At 38.3% G+C, this 17,520-nt stretch overlaps 1 protein-coding gene and 1 non-coding gene across 7 annotated transcripts in view; both read left to right on the top strand.

Moving 5' to 3' along the window:
- The first annotated feature begins 403 nt into the window (after positions 1–403).
- The window catches only part of TRRAP (transformation/transcription domain associated protein), a 175,007-nt gene continuing 157,890 nt past the window's right edge, over positions 404–17,520 (top strand). For 3 of the 6 annotated variants that reach the window (XM_069084881.1, XM_069084880.1, XM_069084877.1), the window contains exons 1-11: positions 404–541; positions 2,113–2,263; positions 2,670–2,719; positions 8,311–8,421; positions 11,998–12,102; positions 12,813–12,896; positions 13,265–13,321; positions 14,131–14,256; positions 15,056–15,133; positions 16,385–16,473; positions 17,089–17,185. In XM_069084881.1, coding sequence (XP_068940982.1) covers positions 2,164–2,263; positions 2,670–2,719; positions 8,311–8,421; positions 11,998–12,102; positions 12,813–12,896; positions 13,265–13,321; positions 14,131–14,256; positions 15,056–15,133; positions 16,385–16,473; positions 17,089–17,185 — 897 coding nt within the window. In that variant the 5' untranslated portion in view covers positions 404–541; positions 2,113–2,163. Of the gene's footprint in view, positions 542–671; positions 866–2,112; positions 2,264–2,669; positions 2,720–8,310; positions 8,422–11,997; positions 12,103–12,812; positions 12,897–13,264; positions 13,322–14,130; positions 14,257–15,055; positions 15,134–16,384; positions 16,474–17,088; positions 17,186–17,520 lie in introns of those variants that run through there. The other 3 variants (XM_069084882.1, XM_069084879.1, XM_069084878.1) reach the window with 2 other exon arrangements.
- Positions 2,399–2,592, top strand: LOC138159250 (small nucleolar RNA ZL1). Its single transcript, XR_011167850.1, has one exon. It is a non-coding gene; the product is annotated as a small nucleolar RNA ZL1 (small nucleolar RNA).

The following is a 17,520-nucleotide window of genomic DNA, read 5'->3' as shown; positions in this document are numbered from 1 at the left end:
GAAAGATCTTTCAGGCGTCCCTGGCTCCCAAACCTGAGTCTCCAGTCCTAGGCACATTCTTTGGGTTCGTTATCACCTACTCCCACTAGGATTGAGAAAATAAGCTAGGAAGGTTAAGGGAGATGAAATGCAACCTACTCTATTAGCAGCGCAGCTCTGTTCTTGGAAGGGGGATACTTTGTGCGCAACACACAATCACAAGGGTTTGCAATCACTTTTAGCGTCTTCCTTTTAAATGCACGAGACTATGTTTACACCTTTTAGGACGTCTAAGAACCCTTTCACTCCCCGGGATACGTCAATTACCCGGTGGCTACTTTTTCCCTCCAGCTTCGGGCCAGGCCGCACCCAGTTCCCTGTAGGTGACACCTGACTGGCGCTGCATCTGGGCACAAATTTTTTGATTGGCTGCCCCGAGCGCTGGGGGCAGCACACGGGGAGAGTCTGTCGCTTTAAGCGGGGGCGGGGACTCCGCAGGGCGGCAGCTTTGCTCTGGGAGCCATGGGCCTTCTTGCTGCAGGAAGAGCTGCAGCCTCTCAGGGTGAGTGAGCAAACGTTCCATCGGAACGTTTCCCGGTGGCGCGGTGAGGGGGAGGGAGTGTGCTTCCCGGGGGTGGGGGGGTGGAGGGGGCTTTCTGCGGCCTGCCGGGGTTTCTGAGCGCGTGCGCGGGTGAGGCCTTACGGAGCACCGGTGCATGGGAGTCAGGAGGCCTTTCTATCCCCGGACGTAGTTAAGGGTGATGCTGGGACAGAAGGGTCCTGGGGCACCGCACGAGAGCCCTTTCCCCCACTTCCTTATCCACTTTCGGCCGAAACCGGGCCAGGGGTTTCATACTGAGGCTTTACACCTACATATTACTCCTAGGTAGGGTAAAGGGGGTGGGGTGGTGGGGCAGAACGAGGGAAAGGCCGAGGTGGCTTTCGGAATTGACCCTTTGCGGGCACCGTAGCACCGGCTCGGGCAACGGCAACCCTCCTGTACTGCAACAAAGAAGGCACCTGGAGGAGCCTTTGGGGTTGGGGCTGGGAAAAGGTTACACCCTGCCCCGCCTGGCCTTGGAAGGGCCCGAGGGAGGGGGTGGGGGGAGGCGTCTTGATTCCGATCCTCGCCTTTCGGCGTGAAGCTCTGGTCTCTTCCCCCGCTGTCTAGAGAGGGAGAGAGAGACCGCGGCGGCAGCGCCACCAGCCGGCGCGGAGGCGGTCTCGCAGGCGTTGTAGGACAGGGGGCGGGGCGGGGGTCTAGGCTGCGGAGCCCTGAGGGCTTGGGGCTTACTTGGGGCCTGGGATGAAGGATGCTGGGAGGATTTCCGGGAGGGAACTGGGGCGGGGGGTGGGGGGTAATGTTTGTGGTATGTACCCGGAAGTTGGTACCGGGAGACCCACCTACCTCTGATACCCCCCCTTCTCTAGGAGTTCGCGGCCCCTCCACCCCCAGCCTCATTCTGGGAGGTGAAGGGGGGAAGGGCAGAGAAGGGGCGGTAGGAATAAGGGGAGGAGCTCTTTGGGGCGCCCCAGAAGCCAGACAGTCCTGGAAAACAGTACCCCATCCACAAACGGGTCACTCACTACCTGATCCTCTTTATTTAAATAGATTGCCTGCCCAGGGGGCCTCTGATACCAGCTTGCTTTGGGGAGACTTTTTAAAATAACATTGCTGGGCTCTGGACTTCTGTGATCCTGGGGAGCCCCCTCTTGTATTTCTGGGACCGGACCGGATCCGCACAAGTGACATTATTGTTCCCATCATCTCTGAGGGAGAGTTTGGGCTTCCAAGGAAGCATGGTTCGGGAGAGCCTCCTTTTCTCTTTTCACTGTTAGCATCCTGACTGAAAAGAAAAGGAGAGAGGGACCCAAAAATTAACTAGAAGATATTTCTCTAAAGTTTCGCCCTTCATTTGAAGTTGAAGAAAAAAGCTGCATGTTGCATATTAAGGGTAGCAGAAAATGCGAATTTAGATTTAAAAAATTTTTTAAAAATCATTGATTAAATGCCTTTATATTGGGGTTTGTAGGCAGAAATTTTTGAAATAAGCATGTTCAGAATTAAGCGTTAGAATTTATAAGCTTATGTCCTGGAAAACTGAGATAATCTATGCCTTTTTGTAAAAATAGGTTGGCCCTGACTCCATTCTTCTAAGAAACACAAACTAACTCAAAAGAAAAATGGCATTTGTTGCAACACCTGGGGCCACAGTGGTTGACCAAACCACTTTGATGAAAAAATACCTTCAGTTTGTGGCTGCTCTTACAGATGTAAATACACGTAAGTTGATTTTTTTTCCTCATTGCCATTTTAGAAAACATGATATGACTTACTTGCTCCATTATTAAATTGATGTGCACAGTGAGATAAATGATGACTTTAAAACTCCCTTTATATTTTCTTTCCTCTTTTTGTAGGGAAGCAAAATGATGGATATTATTGATTGGAGCCCCAAAGAGGCAAATGTTTGTGTCTGTATATGAATGACTGTATGTGCGCGCGCGCTTATGCCTGGATGTATGACTGGGTATGAATGGTGATAGGGATCTAGTTATATGCCTTTTTAACAGAGGGCCATGATAGGCAAACTGATAAGATCTGATTGCTTCCCTTTGATAGTAAACCTTAAAAATTGTAGGATTAAAAAAAAATGTCAATAACTTGAGTTATATTTCACTTTTTACAGCGGATGAAACAAAGCTGAAAATGATGCAAGAAGTTAGTGAAAATTTTGAGGTATGTTGTAAAACTTTGTTTTTATTTTGAACCTTCATCAAAGTTCTCTTAGTTTGGCTTCTTTATTTGTTTAAAAGTATATTTGTTGATATATTCTCTTCTATTTTCAGGACCTTACCATCCTTCTACTCACCCATGTTCCTGACATTGGGATTATCCATGACACTTGTCCTCATTCCCTATATACACTTATTTGCCAAGTTTTGATATTTCTACTTCTATCACAGTTCACATATTTTTCTTTTTCTCCATTCATACTTCCTTTAATCTTATTCATCATCTCTTGCTTAAACTACTGTAGTAGCTTCCCAATTGGTCTCTCTGCTGCTAGTCCATTCTTTTCTCCAGCCCATCCCCAACACTGCCAGATTTATATTCCTGAAATACAAATTTGACCATGTCATCTTCCTACTCAAAAATCTTGAGTGGCTCCCTGTTGTTCTAGGATGAAATAACAAAATCCTCAGGGGCTAGTATTTAAAGCCTTCTCTAACATGACTGCTGCCCACTTTTCTACTCTTGTTTTATGTTATTCTTCTTCCTACACTCTGTATTCCAATGAAACTGGCGAACTCTTCCCTATACCTGAACTTTCTTCTCTTCATTTGGAGCCTTTGTAGAGGTTTGCAATGTACTTCTGTCTCTTTAGAATGTCTAGCTTCCTTCAAAGCTCAGCTCAGGTACCACTTCCCACACAAAGCTTCTCCCAGTCTTGTAATTAATGTTTTCTTTTGAAATTAGTTTCTATGTAATTTGTATTTCTTAATATTAATAATGGCATTATCAATATTCATACTAGCTGCATTTATAGAGTGCAAAGCACTTTACAGTCATCTCATTTTATCCTCACAATAGCCCTGGCAGGTAGGTCCTGTTATTATCACGATTTTATAGGTGGTAAAACAGGCAGAGGATTTCAGTGACTTGACTAGTTATACAGCTAATAATTGTCTGAGGCAGCATTTGAACTCAAGTCTTCTGACCTCAAGTCTAGCACTTATACCTTGTTATCTCTCTACCTCCTAAATATTTACATACCTATACATATGCTGTTGTGGAACCTAATCTTGAGGTTGGGATTGTTTTGTTTTTATTGTATATCTAGTGATTATCACAGTGTTTGGCCTGTAGTAGGTGCTTAATAATTGTTGAATTGTAGTGAATGTATATCGTATTTTACTTTTTATAGCATGTGATACATTGTTTAAAATAGAAATGGAAACAAGTTATACATTTCTGGTAGTCTTAAATTTGTGCTTAGGATCTGTAATCATCCCCATCTTTTTGCTTATTTGTTCCCAGTAACATTGAGGGATTGCAATGTAGTGCATTGGAAAGAGTGCTGGCTTAGAGCACTTGGATTCTAGACCTAGATCTGCCAGTCATTACCATTTCGTGAGCTTGGGAAAGTCACAAAATCTTTTTGCATCTCACTTTATTCATCTGTAAAATTGGGTATTGTACCAGATGTTTTTTCTAAGATTATTTCCAGCTCTAAATCTAGGATTCTATGATCCTTTCATTTTTAAACGAGTAAGATTTTTTTTGACAGATACCATCAGAATTCATTTTTGAAATCTTTTATGTTTGTAATACTGCCCTCCTGTAGTTAGATTCAGTTTATATTCCAGTACTTGGGTTTCCATATTGTATGGTAATAGAGAAAACCCCAGATTAGAGTTTTGTAAACAAACAGGAATTCTCAGCAGTTTGCTACCGTGTTTCCCCGATAATAAGACACTGTCTTATTAATTTTTTTGGGCAGAAAAACACCAGAGGGCTTATTTTCAGGGGAGGGCTTATTTTAATGAGCATTGACAGCAATTTTAATAAACAGGTAAATGTGAACAAAAAAATGTACCTTTATTCAATAAGCAAATCACTGGGGGATCACCTTCACTACAGTAGCAATCTCAATAGGGCTTATTTTCGGGGGAGGGCTTATTTTAGAGGAATCTTATACAGTAAGGGGAGGGCTTATTTTCGGGATAGGTCTTATTATCAGGGAAACACGGTAGCTTCAGTTGGGTTGGAAAACCCTCCAGATGCTTAGATACATAGCCAGAAATTTGTGTTTTGAGATTTCAGCCATCCATTTTTTCCCTCACCTTACATTTCAAAATTTACCTTCATGCTCCACCCCCATCCCCCCTACACCCCCTCACCTTGCCTCCCCAATCCTATTCTCTTTTATTATTTCCAGTCTCTGATCAAGAGGTGACCCTTCTCCTGGCCTTAGCCAATTTCTCCACTTATGCCCTTAATCCAGTGCTCTCCTGTCTTCTGTAGGAGCTCGTCTCCTCATTTTTTTCCTTCTCTTTTTCTCATCTTCATTTTATCTTCCTCTTGTTCCTTCTCTTTTGCCTATATACATAACCATTTCCCTCACCCATCCTCAAAAAAACCTTTTGCTTGAATGCTATCTTCTTAAACTTTTGGCCTATATTTCTTCTCTCTCACAGCCAAACTACTATTAAGGGTTGTCTATACTTATCACCTCATTTCCAACTACTGATTTCTATCCAAATCTAATCCTCCACCAAACTTTCCCATTTTTGTTGATGACATCCTCAGTCTTTCCAGTTACCTAGTTTTATGACCTTGGAGTAATCTTTGATCCTTTCCCCTCTCAATCCCAGTATCTGATCGTTTGCTAAGTCTTGTAGATTCTGTCTCCAAAACATCTTTCTCATCCTTACCCTTCTCTCTAATTACATGGCAGCCACCCTAGTTCAGACCCTTAATTTCATCTGTAAAACTCTCCTAAGAAGTCTTACTGTCTTCAGTTTTCTCAGCTTTCCTGTACATCCATACAGCTATCAAATTGATATTCCTAAAATACATATTTCATCATTTAACAACCTTCTCCCTCCTGTACCCAAAAGAAATCTTTGATGACTTCTTGTCACCTTTAGGATAACATGTAAATAAACTCCTAAGGCTTTAAGAGCTCTTCACAATATGGCTCTCACCCACTTTTCCATGTTACTTTTTCATGACTTTGCATATTACTTCCTTTTGCACACTGTACTTCCAGTCACATTGGCTTGCTAGCTGTTCCCTGTACCTGACATTCTATATCTAGCCTTCATATGACTGATCTTCAAAGTACTTTCCCACCTCATGATAGAATTTCAAGCTTCCTTCAAAGCCCAGTTCAGATGTTGTCTCCTATACAAGGTTTTAATAACTAGTCCTCTCAGTTAATAGCACTCACCTTCCTAGAATTGTCTTATATTACCTCGTGTTTTCTTTCTTGTGTACATGCTGTATCATCCTCTAATAGAATTTAAGCTTCTTGAAAGCAGTGCCTATCACAGTATGTAAGTAACTAACAAATATTTGTTGGATTTTCAAATACATGGCTGGATGAAAGTATCAAACAGGCAAACATTCATTGCAGCAAGATACCTGGAGCTTTGCAAAATAGCACTGTTAGATCATATAAGACCCACAACTAACATAAATCTTCAAAAGAACCAAGGAGTGAGGATGACTCATGAGTGGCGGAGATGGGTCTGTGATCTCAGTGAGGTGACCATACCCTTCAGTAGCACAAGTTGTGATCTCTGTACTTTCTCAGCTTTGGTGATTTTTCCATGTTCTTCCATAAACTTCTTCTGGGTCTTTTAATATTGTGTGAAGGATGGCCAGGTAGCACAGTGAGTAAGAGCACCGGCCCTAGGGTCGGGATGACCTGGGGATCAAATCCAGGCTCAGACACTTAGCACCCACCCAGAAACACCTGGCCATGTAACCTTGAGCAAGTTACTTAACCCCAATTGCTTAGGGGTGGCCAGGTGGCTCAGCAAGTAAGAGCACTGGCCCCAGTGTTGGGATGACCTGGGGATCAAATCCAGGCTCTGATACTTAGCACCACACCCAGAAATAACTGGCTGTGTAACCTTGAGCAAGTCACTTAACCCCGATTGCTTAAAAAAAAAAATATTGTGTGAAACTGTAACTAGTTCAGCACTCAGGTGCCTCTTTGCCTGTTACTTTGTTCTTAGTCCCTACCCACTAATCATTTGTTCCTTCAGACACTACAACTTCAGAAAATGTAATGGGTGCTTTATACTGCAGTGATCTCCAGTATTTAGAAGAAAGAGCACATTGTCATAAAGTTAAAGCAAGAAAGTACTCTTAGGGGATGGCTAGGTGGTGCAGTGAGTAAGAGCGCTGGCCCCGGAGTCTGGAGGACCTGGGATTGGTTCCAGCCTCAGATACTTAACACCCACATGAAATAACTGGCCGTGTAACCTTGGGCAAGTTACTTAACCCCAATTGCTTAAAAAAAAAATGCTGCTATAAATATTTGGTGTAAGTGGGGTCATTCCTTTTGTCATTGATCTCTGTGGGGTACATACATTCCCTGCAGTAAAATCTGACTTAAAGGATGTGGACAGTATAATCATCTTCTTGGCAAGATTCCAAATTGCTTTGCAGATTGGTTATGCCAGTAGGTGATGAAAGAGTTTATTAATGTTAATGAGTTATGCTCTACTGTTCGTTTTTCTTGTATGGGGTTATTTTAAAATTTGATATGGGGTATAATTTTAGAAGGAAAAGCTTTCATATTTTAGTATGCTTGAAACTAAGATTGTTGTTAGGTCTCTTGAATTAGATTTTAACTGTCATTATATTGTATTTAAAATTGTTTTGTCACTTCTATGTAAATGACTTCCTTAATCACAAATCAGGGATTGATCTCCTTTTTAGTGTCACTAGCACTTTTGGATATTCAGCTAGCGCCCCATATTCAGTCTTTCTAAAATTGAACTCGTTCTTTTCTTTCCCTAACCCTGAATGTCCATAATCTTCTCAACTTCTTTTTTTTTTGATGGCACTACTCTCTTTCAGGTCACTCAGGGCTCTAAACCTCAGAGTAGTCTCTGATTCTTCCATTTCCCTCATCTCCCATATCCAATCAGGGGCTAAATCATTTTAATCCTAGGTGCATACCCCACAATATCTGCCTGTCTGTTCCCTTCTTTGTCACTCATAGCACCCCTAGTTTAAGCCCTTGTTTCCTCTTGAAATAGTTGAATGAATGCCTCCTTTCTGTTAATTTCCCTACCTTCAGGCTCTCCTGCTAATACACTTAAGTTAGATTGAAGTATTTTCTGCTCTGCAACCTTAATGACTCCCTATTATTGCCTAGTGCATAAAATACAGATTCCTTAGCTGGACTTTTAAGACCCTCCATAATCTTGTTCTAAATTGTCTTTCCAGTGTTATTGGGGCTGATCTCTCCCTGAAATGTTCCTGAATACTGTTCTCCACTCATTTGCTTCTATTGTATTATGCCTTAATCTCCTTTTCTCCTCCTATACCCCTCCTCCCCACAATGTGAGGTGCTCTAGTCAGGGAACCTCATTTTACACATTTGTATCTGTGGTGTCTACCAGTGCCTTCTACACTGGAGTTTGATAAATGTTCATTTATTTTAGTTGTTATCCAAAGCATTTTAAGTAGATTGGATGTTTGTAGTTACTTTGGAAAATAGCTTCTCAGCAACCTCAATAGCTTGTAAATTATTTTTTAAAAATTTTAAAATGAAAATAACAGTATTAAAATTTTTTTTTAAATAGAATGTAACATCATCCCCTCAGTATTCTACATTCCTAGAGCATATCATCCCTCGATTTCTTACATTTCTACAAGATGGAGAAGTTCAGTTTCTGCAAGAGAAACCAGCACAGGTAATCTTTTTAAAATATCAGTTAATCCTGTTAAAAATTGAAGAAATCCCATGTGCTAGTATCTCATTTATAAAAAACTATGCAAACTAGAAAGTTCATGGTATAGCTTTAAAATCAGTGAGAATGTCTGTATTGAAGATAACCTTGTTAAAGATTATTGCTTAGTTGATAGTATTTTCTTGTTATAATTTATCTAGGTGCTCTGGTGAATGCATGTGTCTTTTTTCTCCTTCCCCCTTTTCACTTTTTTTTAAACCTTAATTACTCATTTACTAAATTATTGTGACTTTACCTGGACTATCACAATAGCCATTTAACTAGTTGCCTGTGCTTTAATCTCTCCTCTTTATATTGCTTAGGCATTGCTGCCAGATTCATCTTCATGCACAATTCTGATCAAATAATTGCCCTACTCAGATGTCTTTTGTGGTTCCCCTTTGCCTACCTTAAAAAAAATCTGAACTCATTAGCTTGGCAGTCAAGGCCTTCCACAGTTTGGCTCCAGCTGAGCTTTCAGGCTTATAATTACACCATTCTCCTTCACTTTAGCAACACTGGACCATTTGCCATTTCCCAAACACATCTTAGTCTTTCCTACCTCCGTGACTTTGCTCATGCTCTTCCTTGTGGCAGAAAGTCTGACTGCTTGCCAGCCTCCCAAAATCTTCCTCTATCAAAATCCTACCATTCTCAAGGCCTAGCTGAAATCAAACTTTTAGGAAGCCTTTGCTGATTAAAATGCCCTTTTCTGTTGAATAGCTGGAGGGGAAAGGAAACAAATTTATTTCTTTATTTCCCTTTCTGACATATTCTTGTATTTTGGAGAGGAGGGGAGGGTTTTCTCCTCTCATAAACTGCAGGTCACTGTTTTTACCCTTAACTTTTTCTTGTTTGGGGTACCCTTTTCTATCTTTTCTGGTCTTTTTTCTCTGATCTCTGAATTTCAGGCCTGCCATCATTGTTCATTGGCTTCAGCTGGTTTCCCCTACTTCAAGAGGCTGCCTGAAAGCAATGACTGTGGACACCATTTTCTTTCTTTTTTTTTTTTTTTTTTTTCTTTTTCAATCCTTATTCATTTATTGTTCATTCACTAATCTCTTTGAAACATGGTAGCCCAAGGGTTTGCAAAGGCTTGAGGACAAGCTTGTTGGAATCAAATTGCATTGTTGAATATTCCTAGTAATTGTTATAAACCTCAGTGAATGAGGGGCAGGTACACGGCAAAGTGAATAGCACACCAGCCCTGGAGACAAGAGGATCCGAGTTCAAATGTGGTCTCAGACACTTGACACACTTAGTAACTGTGTGACCCTGGGCAAGTCACTTAACCCCAATTGCTTTGCCTCCCCCCCTCCAAAAACAAATGAGTGAATGAAGGAATGCTGATGCTTTGGTCGGAGAGTCTGCTAAGTGGAGCACAGTTACCAGATACCATTTTATTTCTACTTCTTGGTGGCAAACACACCATTTAATTTATAGAATACAGATTCATGTTTATGTGTTTTTAAATGCATACGAGAAAGGTGTTCTCTTTTACTAACAAAAACTTGTCACCTTTCTTGAAGTTAAACTCCTAATCCAGTGTTCTGTCTTTTTGGTTCACAAACTTTCTCTTCCTTCCTCTCCATTTAAAAAAAAAGTACCATAACCCAAAGCCACTGCCTTTCTCTTGTGCCTGGGACTGCCTGTCTTGCCTTTTGTCTACGGATATAACTAGTTCTGTCCCTGGCCCTTTTTTCCAGATCAGGAGCTGGTCCCCTGGATCCAAACTATGTAAAGAACCAATGCCAAGGGAATGAATTTGGTTTTTGCTGTTGTAGAGTAAGAGGAATGAGGACCAACCCTGATCCTACTTGTTTCATCACTAGGGCTTGCTCTCTTACTGCTTGCTTAATCCAGGAGTTTGCTGAACAGCTTGCCACTTTGCCGCTTCTCACCTGGTGTATGCAAGGTTGGGTAGGATGTTTAAAATCTAAACTTTAGATGTTCCTGGTGAACTGTGATTGGCTTCCAGATAGTGATGAAGCCTTCTCCTTCTGAATGACCAGCAGTGCTTTACCAAAGGCTTTGTCTCCAACCCTTTACTCACTATTTCAAAGCACTGAAATTGTAGTTTGTTTAGCTCACAGTTGCTTTTGGTGTATTGGCTTTGTTGACTAACCCTCATATTCAGGGGTGTGCTGTCCCAGCTTGGGCCCCCTGTCCCTCTCATCCCATTTTTCCACCTGCTTGCCCTGTAGCCTCAGCAAAGTGCAAAACAAAGCATTCCTCTACTGACCCTGGGCCATTTGGTTGTAAGGGAAATGCCCATTTGCCTGTTTTCTTCCTTTGAGATCACACTTCTTTTGGCAGTGTGGTGGTGAAACGAGTTTTCTCCTCAGGGCCCTGCATCCTCATGGGACACAGTGTAGCCAAGGGGTGGTGTGTGGGAACCTTTCCCTTCTTACCTTGGCTGGGCTTGAGTCTTGAGATCCCACTCAGGACCAGGTTGCCCACCTACAACATGGGGTTTTTATACTAGAAAGAATAAAAGCAAATGGTTTGCACTAAAATCAAATGCCCTTTTCTGTCCTAATAAACTCAGGTAGAAGTGATCCTGCTTCCTTTTAGTTCCTAACACTGGCCCAACACGATGCATGTAGTAGATACTCAATCAGTGCTCCTTGAATGGGTTAGTAAATGATTGGCCACTTCTTAAAGATAAAATACGCCTAGGTTATTTCAGTCACATACTAGAAATGTTATTTAGTGAAACAATTCAGGTAAGGTTTTTACTGTGCTATAGATGAAAGCAATTATGTTGACGTCTTTTACTTTTTAATTTTGGGATGCCCAATAAATGTTGATCTAAGATGGCTTTAAAAGGCTGAAATTTCTAGTTTCTGGTATACCTAGTGGTTGGATCCATTCTTATCCTTTCGGTATTAAGATTATTCCTGATGCCTCAGAAAACTTATTTAAAGGAATGGGGGACAGGAGGAGAGAGTGTATAGGATGGCAAATGTAGCTATCATCTCTACTCCTCTGCCCTCCTGCCCAGTTATTCTAAATTAAGGATCACAAATTCACGCTCCTGGAATGACAATGAGGAGGGGATCTTCATTGATTTAGAAGCTTAAGATCCAGAGCAGGGAAGTGCCATGCTCATGGGTGCCCAGTGGGAGCTGAGACTAAAATTAAAGCTCTCTGACTCCTAGTGTAATAGTCTTTCCACTGTACCATCCAGTCCCCATATTCTGTCCTTTTTGAACTGCTGATATGTTGTGAAATTTTACTTAGTGAAAAAATTATGTTTAAAGAGAAATTGTAGTCTTGTTTAGAGATTAGAATTACTTAAAACAGTGATTTTGTAGTTCGTGTCTTTAGATTTTGTAGAAAATTAACCCATCAATACTGCTTTAAAACACATCTATTTTAAAGTAATAAGGATAACAGGTCTAAATGTATAGACTCTGCCAGACTGTTCACTGGTTTTTTAAGAATGACTATGTCTCCAGGGGAATGATAGGTTTCACTCTTAATTATTTCAAAAAAAGCTTCTTTAAAGTCTGTTCTTTTTTTTTTCTTTTTCTTTAGCAATTGCGGAAACTAGTTCTTGAAATAATTCATAGAATACCAACAAATGAACATCTTCGTCCTCATACCAAAAATGTTTTGTCTGTGATGTTTCGATTCCTGGAGGTAACTGTGTGACTGTGTGAAAAAGAATTCTCTTTGTTTAATGATACTTAATGAAGATTTAACATTTTCTTCTTTTTAAAGAAGGGAGATGATTATGACTTATATGGAAGGTTAAGATCTATATAATCTTTTTAGAAAAAATGTAATTTAGAAAATAGTGAAAACGGACTTTGAAAGAAATTTTAAGACCTTATTTCTTAGTCTGTAGAACAATTATAATGGCTTCCTTTGAAGAGTTGATGGTTGAAAAACAGATGGGATGCTGTTTCCCCTTTGATTTTAATTTTTACCTGTCATTTAGGGTAAAGCCATTTAGCAGCTTCTGCAGCCATTCTGTTCCCCAGAAGCTTGAATTGTTTCGTGGAATTTAAATTTAATTTTGTGGGCATCATTTTCAAGATCTTTACTATCAAGCTTTGAAAAATGTTAATTTATCTTGCAATCTACTCTCTGAATTATTTTATTTCAGTTGAAAGTGAATATATTCACTCTGACAGTATATGGTGAGTCTTATTTGAATAAGGGCATCCAAACACTGGTAAGAATTCAGTGGTATGAACCAAGCTTTGCTCTATCAATTAAAAACATTTTTTTGTTAAGTCAGACGTTTTGGGGATGGAATTGTTAGGAAATATTTTTTATAGTCTGGATTTGAAATGGAGTAAAACTTATGTGAAAAAAATTTCAGTTTAAAACCTTTTTATTTTTAGACTGAAAATGAAGAAAATGTGCTTATTTGTCTAAGGATAATTATTGAGCTACACAAACAATTCCGTCCAACAATCACACAAGAAGTAAGTTTTTATTTCATGAGCATTTGTGGGTTAGTTGTAATATGTCTTAATTTGGGAAATCTTATATGTCTATTTCTCTGCTTATTTGAGAATAACATTTCTATAAACACAGAGGTAGAGGTAGAAAATTTCTGTGGATTTTTGGCAGAGGATTTGTCTCGAACATTGCATGAAATAATTTAATAAATGCTGATATGTCAGCTTTAAAACAGTTAAATTATTGAAAATTTACAGAGAATCATGTTTATCTTTAAGCATATTGTTAAATGTATTTGGAAAGATTACAAGAATTACATATTAAAAATTAAAGTTAATTAAATTAAAAATAATTATATACTAAAAATCTTTTTTATTCTGAATGTTTTTAGATTCATCATTTTTTGGACTTTGTGAAACAGATATACAAGGAGCTTCCAAAAGTAGTGGTATGTTTAGAATTCATGTTTTTACATAAGGAAAGGGAGGAAGCGTTGTGGCATGGAGTATCATTGTCTAGGTGTTCTACTTGTCATGCACCTATTTACATAAGAATTTTTAATCTTTGAAAAATCTTGGGTAAAACTTAAAATCAGGTTGTTTTAAATTGTCATTTATAAAGTTTGTCATAGTGTTTTATAACTACTCTTAAGCATGTTATATTTACTTTGAAATACAAGTTATATTACTGTCATTCCTTAATAGATTAAAAATTACACCCCTTTTAAAATAAAAATCTTTTACTCTTTTACTATAATTACCACTTATAGTATTATATTAATAAAGATAGTGGAAAAATTTGATAGGACCAAATTTTGGATGCTTTGATACATAGAGCACATTTTTTGGGTTGTAACAAAATATGAAACCACTGTATTCTTGGCATCTTCTTATGCAAATAGTTTAAATTGTATTTTATTATTAATGAGGAAATATTCAGGAAACTCCCATGGCTTTGTATTCTGCCTTTTTGGAGTAGAGAGAGATTCTGTTATCTTCTGGCTCTTTTGATCTCATGTACAGAGTAAACTCTAATTTATTCTAATTTGGGCAGCTAGAAAACTGTAGTCTTTTTTGGAGAGTATTTGAAAATATCACATTTAATCCATAAGCATTCTTGTAATAGGTACTTTAAAAACATGTAAATTTTATGGATTGCTTTTATCAGTTGCTTTACTTCGCTTGTACATACTCTTCTTATTGCATAGAATCTATTTTGATTTAGAAAAATGAGAATTAGTTTATATTCTGTCTCTAGAATCGTTATTTTGAGAATCCTCAAGTGATCCCAGATAACACAGTTCCTTCCCCAGAAATGGTTGGTATGATCACAACACTTGCTGTGAAAGTAAATCCTGAACGTGATGACAGTGAGACAAGAACAGTAAGTTTTTTTCCCCTTTTGGTTTATACATTTTTCAAGAGTAAAATTTTATTTCTGTACAGTCGTCTTCACCAACCTGACCCAAAGCAGTAACTAGTGTTACTGATACTTTCACTTTAAAGGTGAAAGCCATTTATAAAAAGAAATGAAAAATGAATTATGTAACAGTATATAATCTGACTTTTATCTCTTAGAAAGCATAAGAATTGGTCAAAATATTTGAATTGTTTCCTTAACTTTGATGAGGTATATTACATTTGTTGCTTGGATGTGTAGCAGTTTCATTCATAAAATTGAAATAATATATTCTTTCCCTTACCTTTATGAGTGGAATAATTTAGAAAAATCTTTTAATATTTATTGAGGATAAAGTAGGAAACTAAAGAAGTACCTTGACATTCTCTGAATGAACTTGTCTGAGGTTGGATTTGAACTCAGGTCCTCCTGACTCCAGGACTGGTGCTCTATTCACTGTGCCACCTAGCTGCCCCTATTCATCCTTTTTTTAATTAAGAAAAATTTATATATTAAGACTTTATGTATTAAAAATTTTTCTAGGGGATTCACTCTATAAATATCCAGCTTTCTCTTTTTATACTAAGTGGCTACATTGAAAATACCAATAAATTTTGAAAATACAGCATGATTGGTAGGTGCACTATTCATTTTAATAATAGTTTACAATCATTTCAACAAAAAGTCAGTAATTGACTGTACTATTGGATATTATTACTACATCAATTTGTAGTGTTTTTGCTTCAAAGTAATAAGCTAATTTCAAATGTTTTTTGTCTTGTAGCATTCTATAATTCCTAGAGGGTCTCTTTCCTTGAAAGTATTGGCTGAGTTGCCCATAATTGTTGTTTTAATGTATCAGGTATGTGTATTGCATATTGTGGTCTTAATTTCAGTAATTAAAACTTTATCTAGCCTAGGAAAACAGTATCACGTAACATGTGACTGTTGAATCTTATAACCAGAAAATATCTTAGAAACCATCAAAACTTTTTTGAGGAAGCAGATTTGTTTAGGATCTAAGAGACATCCAAAATATAAGTCAAAGGGAGAATAGTGGAGAGGGAGAGGGAGAGGGAGGGAGAGGGAGAGGGAGAGGGTGAGAGGGAGGGAGAGAGGGAGAGGGGGAGAGAGAGAGAGAGAGAGGAGGGAGAAAGAGAATATATATGTGAGATTGGGGGACTCAATGGTAGCGCTTGCTTGAGGGTAAGGGGTAGAGTCCTGGGGAAAAATAGGGAGGATAACAGTGAATCAGATTCAGGATGTAACCTAAATTAGTCTCACTTTGAACATACAGAAACGACTATAAAGAAACATTTGGAAGGATACTCTGGAAAGGCTCAAGTTGCTGAGCACTTCTGCTAAGAGTACTTCCTTGTCATCATAGAGGAGATGCTAGGTACCAAGGAAAAATAAGAGGTTCTATGGCGACCTGGAATTTATGTTAAAGTCAGTCTCAGATATGACAAAGCTAGTGTCTCACATCCATCTATGGTAGAAGCAATATCTATTGTGTAGGCTAGGATAGTTTTTTCTTTTGTTTCTTTTTTATATCTAGTTCTCTGTTTATTTTTAACATTCATATTTTTAAATTTTGAGTTCTAAATTCTCTTCCTCCAGTCCCACCCATTGACAGAGAAAGCATATAACATCAGTTATGCATATGAAGTCAGGCTTATGGTAGTTTTTTTCTTAAAAGGCATTGAAACCCTACTTGAGACTCAGCTGGCTCAGTGGACTAAGGCTTGAGCCATTAACGTAGTCTCTTGGTGACTGAAGTACAAAAGCCATCCCATCATTGGATAGGAAAATGGGCAGAGAAGTGGCACTCAGCTGAATCTGTGCTGTCTCCTTGCCCAACATCTTTTCTGTCCTTTCCATATAGCTTTTGTTTATTCTTAGATGGTCTGTAAGTATGTCATTTCATTCCATTTCAGAACCTGAAGCACTAGACAGGTCGGAATTAGGCCTGATCTACAGTACTATATGTTAGTTTTATAAGTGGTGTACCTTATGAGGTGTTCTAATTTGAGATTGTGTAAATCTGTAATATGTAGTCCAAAAGATAGAAAATAAAAAACTTGGGTGCCTAATATTTGTTTGTTGTTTTTAGCTCTACAAGCTGAATATTCACAACGTGGTTGCTGAATTTGTGCCATTGATAATGAATACTATTATAATTCAGGTATCTGCCCAAGCCAGGTGAGATATGTTTAGGATAATGAAATATTTGAGTTTGCACTGACAACTAAGAACAATATTATACTCTTCCATTTTGACATTAAATATATGGACACTCAAAACTTGAAACAAGTTTGTAAAGAAATTTGGTAAACATAAACCTATTTGCCTATAGTGGTAATTTCTTGATTTCAAATTAAAAAATAAAGTCTGTATTATAGCTCTTGTGAACTTAAAATTTTGTAAATGTATCCCATGAACAAAACTTGATTGTTATTAATGATACTAGTCAAAAGATTAAATGAGACTCTGTTTGACTTTGTCAGTAACCTCTCAAGGCTAGTCTCAGTCTGTTTTGTTGATTGTAATGGGTTGATTTGGGTACTGTTTCCATTTGTAACAAACACGTCCAGGGTTAAATAGGGTTCAGGATCAAACATTGGCTACTTAGTCTTCACTAAAATGAAAGTCTAAAGTAGGATGTGAACTTAAGTTGCTGCTGCTTTATTTATTTCTCACTGTGAAAATTAAACATGTTTATGGGCATAATAGCCTTCAATCTTCTTTTAATTAATTCTAAATTCACTTACAGAGGTTAAAGTACAATACAGTAAATCCAATTTGATTCTATTCCAGGCAACATAAACTATACAATAAGGAATTGTACGCTGATTTCATTGCTGCTCAGATTAAAACTTTGTCATTTTTAGCTTATATTATAAGAATTTACCAGGTAAGTTGAAATATTTTAGTTTTAAATCTTGTGGAACCTGGGATGAGGGGATGGAAAGAGTAGGATACTTTCAGGTGTAAGTATTTAGAACTCTGTTTAGAAATTGTACAAGAAAGATGTGTGGGAGAATTAGACAACTATGGTAATCTTTTGTATATGTGTTATAGTGGAAAAGTTTGTGTTATAAAATGAAAAGTATGATAAGCAGGTTTTAACTGATTCTCATGGTTAGGTTTTAAAGTAATTTCTTCTGCATTCTCTATTTTACTAATTTTTTGAAACGTAATTACTCATATAATCTATATTTTAATTTACTAGTGGATTAAGGGGAAAGA

Source organism: Petaurus breviceps, unplaced genomic scaffold (assembly GCF_028583685.1).
Source record: "Petaurus breviceps papuanus isolate PSGF00001 unplaced genomic scaffold, PetGlider_PUasm1.0 175, whole genome shotgun sequence".
In the NCBI taxonomy this organism is placed as follows: domain Eukaryota; kingdom Metazoa; phylum Chordata; class Mammalia; order Diprotodontia; family Petauridae; genus Petaurus; species Petaurus breviceps.
The sequence above is the reverse complement of the archived record's forward strand: the minus strand, read 5'-3'. Positions and strand labels throughout refer to the sequence as shown.